Genomic DNA, 12,081 nt, shown 5'->3' on the forward strand with positions numbered 1-12,081 from the left:
CCAGAAGCAAAATTGTAGGCACACAATTGGTTGGTCCAATAGGGTATTATATCTGCCCATCCAGATATAGTTATTGATGTCGCTTTTTAGCACCTATATAAAAATATTCAATAGAGCCTGTTATCGAGTTCATCTCATGTACTGTTGCAGCAATAAAAAAACCTGTAATGCATTGTTATTGTTTGCTCCATTCTTAGTGGAAATCATAAATCAAATCCACCTTCTAACATAGTTATTGTTGTTGTTATTACATTGAAGAACATTACAAGGCTCTTCCCAGTTTATCAGTCACAAAAATATGTCCAATGGCAAGGTTTATTATGAAGTGAATGCCTCGATCAGTTGCAGACTTGCTCATTTGAGCCTGCAACTGATATAATGTGAAGTAGAGTTTTAAACTGCTGCTTCATTAACCCTCTCAACAAACTGGAGTTGGCGGATGAAAATCTGCTGGTTTCATTCAACCTGGGTTATTAACAACCCCTACTATCTATTGGGTACTCATAGAGCGCAAACTAATCACATGTGAGGGTCTCAAGGCGCTAAGGGAAAGCAGATAGGAGGGGGGAGGGGATGGGCATTCAGTCGAAGAGCCAGGTTTTGAGGTCCTTTCTGAACTTTGTAAGGGAGGTGGATTGTCTGAGGTGCAGCAGGAGGTGTTCCATGTCTTTGCTGCTATGTGGGAGAAGGATCTTCCGCCCGCTGTGGATTTGCTGATGCGGGGGGTGACTGCGAGTGCTTGGTCGTCCGATCTTAGTTGTCTAATGGGGGTATAGAACTTTACGCAGTGGTTGATGTATTCGGGTCCGATGTTTTGTAGGGCCTTGAACGTGTGGGTAAGGAGCATGAAGGTGATTCTCTTGTTGATGGGGAGCCAGTGAAGGTTCCTTAAGTGTTAGGTGATATGTCATTGGGGAGGTATGTCGAGGATGAGTCTGGCTGAGGCGTTCTGGATATGTTGGAGTCTCTTTTGGAGTATGATGGTAGAGCCGGCGTAGAGTGGGTTGCCGTAGTCCAACTGGCTGCTGACCAGGGCGTGGGTGACTGTTTTCCTGGTTTCGGTAGGGATCTACTTGAAGATTTTTGTGGAAGCTTGGTGAGGTGATGGTATTGATTTGTCAGTTCATGGAGAGTGAGTCCAGGATGAAGCCTAGATTTCGTGCGTGGTCGGTTGGGGTTGGAGGGTGACCGAGGGCTGTGGGCCACCAGGAGTCATCCCATGCGGATTTATTGGGTCTGAGGAGGAGGACTTTGATACTCTAACGCAATTGGTTAAATGAGGGGGGCAGTATTGCACAAGTTTTACCTTGTGCAATGATAAATATGGGGAACAAAGAGAGATTTTTCATTTCAAGGATCTCTGGTTGCTGGAGGATTTGGTAGTTTCCGGGTGATTATATCACAGTCGAGAAGCTCTGAAAAACAACGCAGGCTGACCAGCTTCCTTGTTATAATAGGAAATGGAGAGTGGAAGAAAAGGACCTTAAGTTGGAGGGAGCAGGGGTGAGCATACTGCTCAGGTAGTGCAGGAATTTCTCAGAAAAGTGGTTATAGACGAGGCAATAGATGAAAGCGACTAGAGTCATGCAAGAGCCAGTTCTTTTAAGATATCACAATGATGATTTTTATAGTCACATTGCGGGACAAATCGGCATAACGAGTTGTAGAGATTTGCAAGTTTACTGAGATGGATCTGAAGTGTAGAGGCATTCACAACATCTCCGTAATTGATTGTCAGGATCAGCGTTTGTTGTACCATATGTTTCCTAACCTCAAGATTTAGACAGCATTTATTTCTAAAAAGGGCTCCAATTTGCAGGTACAGTTTGGACAAACATTTGTCAATATGAGGTCCAAACGACAGGTTAGGATCAAGCCAAATACCCAGTTACTTATAGGAGTTGACAGGGTCCAGACTACAGTTTGATAATGTAATTATGTTTAGCTATGCGTAATTTGATTATTTTAATTCTTGATTTGTTCCAATACCCATGGTTACTGTTTTGTCAGTATTTAGAAACAGTTTATTTTTACAGATCCATCTTTCAACTTCTAAAAAATCCAGCTGCAACACAGCCTCGAGTTGTGTTATGTTTGGTTTTGTTGCATATATTATGGTGTCATCCACACACACACACACACACACGTACAGTTGAGGTTTTGCAAATTAAGTGAAGTTCATTTATGAATATGGAGAACAAAAGGATCCTTTTCTTCTTTTTGCTTGTACCATCCCTTCACCTTTCTTATTTGTTATTAGTAAGAACAGTTTAAAAATGCATTGATAATAAACTATTTCAATAGCTTCAGTGGGTAATAATTCATGTCACTTTTTTTTTTTTTCTCTCTCTCTCTCTGCAGAAAACGAAGTGCTAAACCTCAAGTTGTGCTTGTGGGTTCTACGGGAAAGCCAAAGCGAGATGCCGGCTGTCTTGATGGCACTGAGGAAAATGTGTTTGGGAAGAAAATAAAACTGGAACCATCTACTGAAGACGTAAAGTAAGAATGACTTTATTTAAATTTAAATATCTGTAAAGGAGTTTCACTAACACTGAAAAGCAGTACTGATTTATACATAGGCCTCTACCATGGGTATTGTTTAGATGCTTTACCTTTTAAATAGACAACAGTTCTTTATTTCACAGGGTTGTTTTAATATTAACTGTAGTTAAAAGGACATTAAACACAATACGATTGCGCTACAACATGTTTAAATATGTGTATTCAATATGAAGAGGGATTAGGGAAGAACCAAAGTAGGGGTATAATTTGAGCTTTCTTTCCTATTATGGGTACATATAATTTAAAAGTGAAATACTTTATTTAGTAAATATAATTCAAAGAGGGAGATAAATATCTCCTAGTAATGTACCACTATTGTTAGCAAAATTAATAAACTATTATGTTACACCACCCCTCTGTTTCCTGGCCAATATCTGTAGTCCTCGGCTTCAGGTGACAGTGGTGATAAACATACAGGATTAAAAAAAGTGCAACAACAGTGCACTGAGCACAAACTCGTTTCGGCCGTCTTCGCAAGCCTTTGTCAATGTGAGAATACTGGCAAACCCGAAGTTTGGATGCCACCCCTTTAAATACACATAATGTAAACGATAACTATCCAATCATATCCCTCAATGACTTAAACGCCCCTCCCCCTAGGTAGGCTTAACCACGTTGTGGGCGTGTGTTACAGCTTCCATTGATTGGATCGTATATTCTTATGCATCCTGGGGGTGGTGTTGTTATTTTTTGTGTAGATAGAAAGAGGTTGTAATCTCACTTTTTTTTTTACCCAGATTCACGAGTCACTGTTAGTGTAGGATAATCCTTGTTATTTGTTGATCTCTAATGTGTAAAAACACAATGGTCCGTTACAGCCGACGTACCATGCATAACATCGTTGTTGCGATCATTAAGTTTATGTGACTCTAACATATAGGTATAGCTCATAATAGTGTTTATCCATCGGTTAACAGATGCATTAATAAACAGTTAGTGCTTTAGTGACACTCTATATCACTCCTACTTTATGCTCCATGTCGAGTTGTCTTTGCCCTGTAAGTGTCGTATAATGGGCGTGTTATTCAGCCATCTGTTGGATAACGGCTTGTTACGCATCAATGGGGTGGTATTTTTATATTTCGTTGAGTGGCAACGGTTATCATTAACTATTGCTATCCTAATGTTAATACTGTCTATAAAACCATAAATCCATTTTGCAACCTCACTGACCGGTGGATAACAAATACTATTAGGTTCTTATTTGTAACCTGATCAGCCGTGATTACTTAAACAATTCTGCATTAATATGCTCTGATATAGGATGTGTGTGTGACAGTTAACGAGTGTATGGGCGGCACATATAAGAGGCAAGTTAATATATTAAGAGGCCAAATGTATACAAATATCCTCAAATATTACAACTGAACTGGAAGATGTTAACACCTACATTGATAAATTGACCCTATAGGGGCAGTGCCTGAGTTAAAGTGACTATTGCGTTTTACTTATTGTACTGCGGTGGCATGCCACTCTATGTCAAATTTATGTTATCAGTCATCTTATGTAGGTCCTTTCGGTTAGAGGTTATGGAATGGTATAAGGTAAAACAGTATCTACATCTCAGTATTCCACTGATAAATGTAAAATTACTGTTACTATGTACATTAGTGTTTCTTGAACAGTTATATTTAGCATTATAGTGCAAGGCGGAACAGTCCCTATATAATCGGAATCTACCATTTTGTACCTAATAGGTTTGAGTTATTTAAGTATACTATTGCTATATCCATAAGTGTTTCTTAGACTGTTCCATATGAAAACGTTCACTATTCCCAAATCCTGATCCATATACAGGTAGCCCTCAGTTTACGCCGGGGTTAGGTTCCAGAAGGAATGGTTGTAAATCAAAACCGTTGTAAATTGAAACCCAGTTTATAATGTAAGTCAATGGGAAGTGAGGGAGTTAGGTTCCAGGCCCCTCTCAAAATTGTCATAAGTAACACCTAATACATTATATTTAAAGCTTTGAAATGAAGACTTTAAATGCTAAACAGCATTATAAACCTAATAAAATAATCACACAACAAAGAATATATAATTAAACTAAGTTAAATGAGCAAAAACATTTGCTAAACAGCATTATAAACCTAATAAAATAATCACACAACACAGACTTCACTTGCATTTTTCTGCAAACAGTTCTTTCTATGCATTCCAATCTGGACTGATTTATAGACAGGAAGATCTTGTTCCTTTGAAATCTGCTCGATAGCTCAGGTCTGGTTAAACGGATTAATTTCAGCTTGCTTGGCTTTGCTGCAGCACAAGCGGACAGCTCCACCTACTGGCTATTTTAATAAATGCACTGCTTTTCAATAGCAGTCACATGACTGGAAAAAAAGGTTGTTATTCTGAAACGGTGTAAATTGAACCGTTGTAAAACGAGGGCCACCTGTAATTGAATTATTAAAGGATATGGTCCAGTTGATATTCAGTCGTTGTTACACTGTAAATGTAGCATTGTATTATTTAACCATGATTAGGTTTATCTACATAATGGTTTCTCTCTAGCTATATAAATTCACCTCTCACAAGATACAGCAAAATTCATTGTCCCTACTTTAATAATTATTAAAGTGATACTGACATTGTTTTATAGATAGACACAATAATTGTTGGCTTCATTCATTCCATTGGGCATAACAGTGTTAAATTTGAAAATCCAATTTAGTCTCCTTTTGGAGTAGGGTTTTTTCACAGTTGCCACCTCTGATTCCTGACTTTACTTTTTCTAATCCCCAACATTTAAACGTTGTTTTGCGCACATGACACTTTAGGAAGTGCTTAGCTACATTGGTAATTTGTTTCCCTTTGTCAAGATCTTTTTGAGCATTTCGAATGTTGCTTAAATGCTCTGTCACCCTGATACCCAGTTTTCGTGTTGTCATACCTATGTAAAAACGATCACAGGAACAGATAAGACAGTATATAACATTCGTGCTCTGACAGTTTAATGTGGGTTTTGATTTTCCATTTCTTATGGAACCTGTCTGTTATAACTACTTTATTATATATTTACTAAATAAAGTATTTTACACTTTTAATTATATGTACCCATAATAGTAAAGAGTGCTCAAATTAAACCCCTACTTTGACTCTTCCCTAATCCCTCTTCATATTGATAATTGTTTTGGGGGGGTAGCACCAGACTGTAATCTTAATTACCAGTCCATTTTTTTCCTAATTAACGCTGACTAGTGCCAGTAATCTATCTTTAAATATGTGTAGTGAAAGACCTTTGTATTTGCTTTCATTATTTATTTTTCCCCTTTTTCTGTAATTCATATCTGAATAATTGTGTGCGTTGCGATTTGTGTTAGAAATGGATGAGTAGACTCCAGACTTAAAGGGATATGAAACCCAAATTATTAAAAAAAAAAAAAAATTCTTACATGATTCAGATACAGCATGTGATTTTTTTTTTTTTTATTTTTTTTTTAACTGTCCAATTTACTTCTATTATCTAATTAGTTTAATTATTTTGATATCCGTTGTTAGAAAGCATACCTAGGTAGGCTCAGGAGCTGTCAATTATTGGTTGCACACATATGCCACATGTTATGGGCTCACATAATGCATTCTGCTAGCTCACAATAGGGCAATGCTGCTTATTCAACAAAGGATACCAAGAGAATGAAGCAACAATAAGATAATGGAAGTAACTTTGAAAGTTGTTTAAAATTGTATTCTCTATCTGAATTGGCTTACATGCTCTAATTTTATGACTTACTGTGCACTACCGTGTGTTTAACCGTGCAACGGTGTTAAACACACAGTAGAAGTGCCGTTTGGGACCCTAGTCACATGACTCAGATGTGCAACTAGAGCTGCTCATTTGATCAGTGGTGGTTTCCTCTCAGGACCCGCAGTACAGGGTCACTAGTCATAACATTACATGCCCTAATGAATTAGAGCATGTTATTTTCCCACTAGTATATGGCCCTTTAACTCTGTTCTACATAGTCACTGAGAACATAGAACACTCCAATTACTCATTTATAACTGTTCATTTATAACTGTTCCTAATTGGCCTTAGTGGAGAAGAAAACATAGTTTACAACATGGCATTGCTTTATGGAAACTATAAAACTTAACTCATATATTTTTTTAATATTTCCATAACTTTTATAGTTTTCATCTGCACATTATTCTCAGCCTTATCTTTGTTTTCAATATATCTGTCTAGCAGTTGAGCTCTATAGGTTTGCCGTTGCACTATGGAATTATTTGAACTTGCTTTTATTGCCTTGAATGTGTAGCATTAATGACTTCTTATTCCTTTGTAGCTTGGCAGATTTTATGCCCAGAATAAAAGTAGAAGCCGTAGAAACAGTTGAGGGTTGTACGCATGAGGTAAGTAGCTTGCAGTAGGTGCTGTTCTGTTAAAGGGGGGTTTGAGGTCATTATTTTAATTCAGGCAATTGAAATGGCTGTTAATGACAACTTGGAAACATAATTCAAATGTCTCGTGTTGAAGATACAATTACATTTTTTTCTAAAGTGAAATTTTAAAGGGCAGTGTACTGTAAAATTGTGTGTCTGCTCTTTCTCCAAACAACGCATCAGAATAAGTTGTGATTTCAACTAGCAAAATGAACTGTTTTGTGTACAGAAATGCACCCAAAAAAAATAAAATTTTCATAAATTATGTACTCTGCAGTTGGACTAACAAGTCATTGGGAACACATTAAAGGGAAAACAATTTTACAATACACTGTCCCTTTTTAAATAGTGACCAGATATTCCAAATACTCCAGATTTAGCATGAAGTCTTAAGACTGTTTAATAAACTGTTTAAAAAACCTAGAGTAGAACTGCTTCTTTGGAGGAGTATTCTCTATACAAAACTATTTCTAGACTCAAAGTTAGCTGAACCCTCCATATTTTAGCAGGATCACATTTAGTGTAAATGTGACAGGTTCTTTAGTTATTTCTGAGGTTTCTTTTGTTCAGAATACATTTTTACACAGTCCTGTTGACTCACATTTTGGCCTCTTTAGAACAATTGTACTGATTTTTAGGACACTTCTATATAAATTATTTAACTGTTGTGTTCTTCAGTGACTTGAATCGGGTTGATTTTCGGCAATGTCTGTCCGCCGTCTCAGAGCAGATGGACAGGTTATAATCCTGACAATTCAAAGTTTTAACACCACTCCATTATGTTTTTTCCTCCTCAGGTAGCTCTCCCTTTCAATGAAGAATACATGCCCTTAAAATCCAGAATAGGCAAAGCAGCAAAGGTGAGGTGTTCATTTATATTATGCACCATTGATTCATTTTAATTTACATTTGTTTTGTTTAATCTATTGGAAGCTTTATTTCCCTTAAATTCCACCCACTGTATTGAACAATAGTCCTGAGTAGCTACTGTGATATGAATTTAACCCCTTAATGACCGCAACACTTTTCCATTTTATGTCCGTTTGGGACCAAGGCTATTTTTACATTTCTGCGGTGTTTGTGTTTAGCTGTAATTTTCCTCTTACTCATTTACTGTACCCACACATATTATATACCGTTTTTCTCGCCATTAAATGGACTTTCTAAAGATACCATTATTTTCATCATATCTTATAATTTACTATAAAAATTTTTATAAAATATGAGGAAAAAATTGAAAAAAAACACACTTTTTCTAACTTTGACCCTCAAAATCTCCTACACTTCAACAACTACCAAAAAACTCCCATGCTAAATAGTTTCTAAATTTTGTCCTGAGTTTAGAAATACTCAATGTTTACATGTTCTTTGCTTTTTTTGCAAGTTATAGGGCAATAAGTACAAGTAGCACTTTGCTATTTCCAAATTTTTTTAAAAAAATTAGCGATAGTTACATTGGAACACTGATATCTGTCAGGAATCCCTGATTAACCCTTCACATATATATATTTTTTAAAAGAACACAACCTAAGGTATTAAACATGGGGTATTTTGACTCTTTCCATGCAACTATTTTACCACCAATCTATGCCAAAGTTTGAAAAAAAAAAAAAAAAAGTGGTGATTTTTTTGACAAAATAGCAATTCAAGAATACATTTACTGAGAACGTTAAGGGTTACTGCCAAATAACACCCCAATATGTCTTCAGCAGCATCTCCTGAGTACAGTGATACCACCCATGTATAGGTCTGTTGGGTTCTCTGGGGGCTAAAAGGCCTTATTTTTAGGGGGCGCATTCCAGTTTTTTAATTTGGAATTTTCACATCTGTCGTCATGCACCCATGTCCTATTTGGGACATTTCTGAAGCCGGACAATGCAAATTACCCCCATCAAACCATATATTTTTAAAAAGTAGACACCCTAGGGCAGAGCTTTCCAAACTGGTTATGTTGGTGACACACTTTTTAGACCTACATCATTTCGCGACACAGTAATTCAGTTGTACTAGCAAAAAGGAGGTTAAACTAACTTGTTTTAAGAGATACAGACACAAACATAAATTATATAATAACGAAATGTATTTACAAGTAACAGTATGTATGTGCAAGAATTAAAAAAAGTTTAATAACACCAATAGCTACTTGCTATTTTAATGGGATGTATGAGGTTGATGGGATTAACACAGTTTCTGAATATTTGGTGGAATATTAGCTAAAGACACTCGCATTTTATCATCAAGCATTTTTAAGCTTCCACTTCCTATCCATATATCAAGAGCAGGAGCAGCAATGCACTACAGGGAGCTAGTTGCCAAAAAAAACCCACTGACTTCAGCTCAGCATTTAAGCTGCCGCCCTCAGAGCTCGGTGAGTCCGATTGACTACTGCCCGCACTGCAAACACACTGTTGTCCCACTCACTGACTACACATGCAGTCACTAGCCAATTAAGGAGACTACACGTGCAGTCAGGAGCCAATGTGCCGCCAATGGGAATAGTTTCAGTTCCCACTGAGGTGTGCCAATAGGTTAAGATGATCTGTATCCCCCTAGGTATCAATCACATGTCAACCATGTGATATGCGTAGCAGGCAGGCGGAAAGTCAGAAACCAAGAAAAAAAAAAATTGTGCTGAAGCTGGGACACACCTACACACTGCTGCCGACACACTAGTGTGTCCTGACACACAGTTTGGAAAGCACTGCCCTAGGGTATTTCAAATGCTGGTATTTTAACACTTTCCATGCACTAATTCAACCACTAGTCTTTGTCAAACTTTTAGGTAGTCATTTTTTTGCATTATTTTTCACACACATTGTATTTTAGGCATATATTCTCAGTCCCTGTTATGTGTTACTGCCAAAAAAAAACCTCAATATGTATTCAACAACATCTCCTGAGTACAGTGATACCCCCCATGTATAGGTGTGTCAGGTTCTCTGGGGGCTAAAAGGCCTTAATTTTAGGGGGCGCATTCCAGTTTTTCATCTTGGAATTTTCACATCTGTCATCATGCACCCATGTCCTATTTGGGACATTTCTGAAGCCGGCCAATGTAAATTACCCCCATCAAACCATATATTTTTGAAAAGTAGACACCCTAGGGTATTTCAAATGCTGGTATTTTAACACTTTCCATGCACTAATTCAACCACTAGTCTTTGTCAAACTTTTAGGTAGTCATTTTTTTGCATTATTTTTCACACACATTGTACTTTAGGCATATATTCTCAGTCCCTGTTATGTGTTACTGCCAAAAAAAACCTCAATATGTATTCAACAACATCTCCTGAGTACAGTGATACCCCCCATGTATAGGTGTGTCGGGTTCTCTGGGGGCTAAAAGGCCTTAATTTTAGGGGGCGCATTCCAGTTTTTCATCTTGGAATTTTCACATCTGTCATCATGCACCCATGTCCTATTTGGGACATTTCTGAAGCCAGCCAATGTAAATTACCCCCATCAAACCATATATTTTTGAAAAGTAGACACCCTAGGGTATTTCAAATGCTGGTATTTTAACACTTTCCATGCACTATTTCAACCACTAGTCTTTGTCAAACTTTTGGGTAGTCATTTTTTTTGTGTTATTTTTCACACACGTTGTACTTTAGGCATATATTCTCAGTCCCTGTTATGTGTTACTGCCAAAAAAAACCTCAATATGTATTCAACAACATCTCCTGAGTACAGTGATACCACCCATGTATAGGTGTGTTGGGTTCTCTGGGGGCTAAAAGGCCTTATTTTTAGGGGGCGCATTCCAGTTTTTCAACTTGGAATTTTCACATCCCATGCACCCATGTCCTATGTAGGACATTTCTGAAGCCGGCCAATGTAATTTACCCCCATCAAACCATATATTTTTGAAAAGTAGACACCCTAGGGTATTTCAAATGCTGGTATTTTAACACTTTCCATGCACTAATTCTTTGTCAAACTATTAGGCAGTCATTTTTTGTGTGTTATTTTTCACACACATTGTACTTTAGACATGAATTCTCAGCTCCTGTTATGTGTTACTGCCAAAGAAGACCCCAATATGTGTTCACCAACATCTCCTGAGTACAGTGATACCACCTATGCATAAGTTTCTTGGCTTGTTTGGGGGGTGTAATGCCAAATGTCCAACATGCGTTTGTGATTTTTTTTTTCACATTTAACATATTTTCTTTGCCTATTGTCTTTTTGGGGGTATTTTAACATACCCCAATTTATTTGTTTCCATGAATGTGCATATTTTTGAAATGTTGACACCCCAAGGTATTGTATATGGTGTGCTTTGATGCATTTGAAGTAACTGTTTTAGCTAAAAAAAAATGGAGAAAGTGTATGGTGGCATTTTTTCAATTTTCATTTTTACACACACATTGCTTTTTGACTATGATTTAGGAGAGACTGTTGTAAGTTAGTGCAAAAAAATACTTCAGGTTGTTTTCTGCTAGGCACCCTGAGTACACCTATGCCCCCCATGCATAGGTTTGCCAGGATTTTGGGAAGGTTATGTTACAATTTTATGACTTGTGATTTTAGTTATTAAGTGAGAGTATTTCTTCTGATAGGCCTATCTTTAGTTTGGGGCCTATTGTAAACCCCACTTTTATTTATTGCCATGAATGTGCATATTTTTGAAATGTTGACACCCCAAGGTATTGTATATGGTGTGCTTTGATGCATTTGAAGTAACTGTTTTAGCTAAAAAAAAATGGAGAAAGTGTATGGTGGCATTTTTTCAATTTTCATTTTTACACACACATTGCTTTTTGACTATGATTTAGGAGAGACTGTTGTAAGTTAGTGCAAAAAAATACTTCAGGTTGTTTTCTGCTAGGCACCCTGAGTACACCTATGCCCCCCATGCATAGGTTTGCCAGGATTTTGGGAAGGTTATGTTACAATTTTATGACTTGTGATTTTAGTTATTAAGTGAGAGTATTTCTTCTGATAGGCCTATCTTTAGTTTGGGGCCTATTGTAAACCCCACTTTTATTTATTGCCATGAATGTGCATATTTTTGAAATGTTGACACCCCAAGGTATTGTATATGGTGTGCTTTGATGCATTTGAAGTAACTGTTTTAGCTAAAAAAATTGGAGAAAGTGTATGGTGGCATTTTTTCAATTTTCATTTTTA

The 12,081-nt window shown here is 37.0% G+C and overlaps 1 protein-coding gene across 1 annotated transcript in view; it reads left to right on the top strand.

The window, feature by feature from the left end:
* MTREX (Mtr4 exosome RNA helicase) overlaps positions 1-12,081 on the top strand; it is a gene marked incomplete in the record, with an annotated part of 385,857 nt that overhangs the window by 627 nt on the left and 373,149 nt on the right. Inside the window, 3 exon segments of the mRNA XM_053701279.1 lie at positions 2,362-2,499; positions 6,852-6,918; positions 7,746-7,808. Of these exon segments, the coding sequence (XP_053557254.1) occupies positions 2,362-2,499; positions 6,852-6,918; positions 7,746-7,808 (268 nt within the window).

Source organism: Bombina bombina, chromosome 2, assembly GCF_027579735.1.
Source record: "Bombina bombina isolate aBomBom1 chromosome 2, aBomBom1.pri, whole genome shotgun sequence".
NCBI classification, from domain to species: Eukaryota; Metazoa; Chordata; class Amphibia; order Anura; family Bombinatoridae; genus Bombina; species Bombina bombina.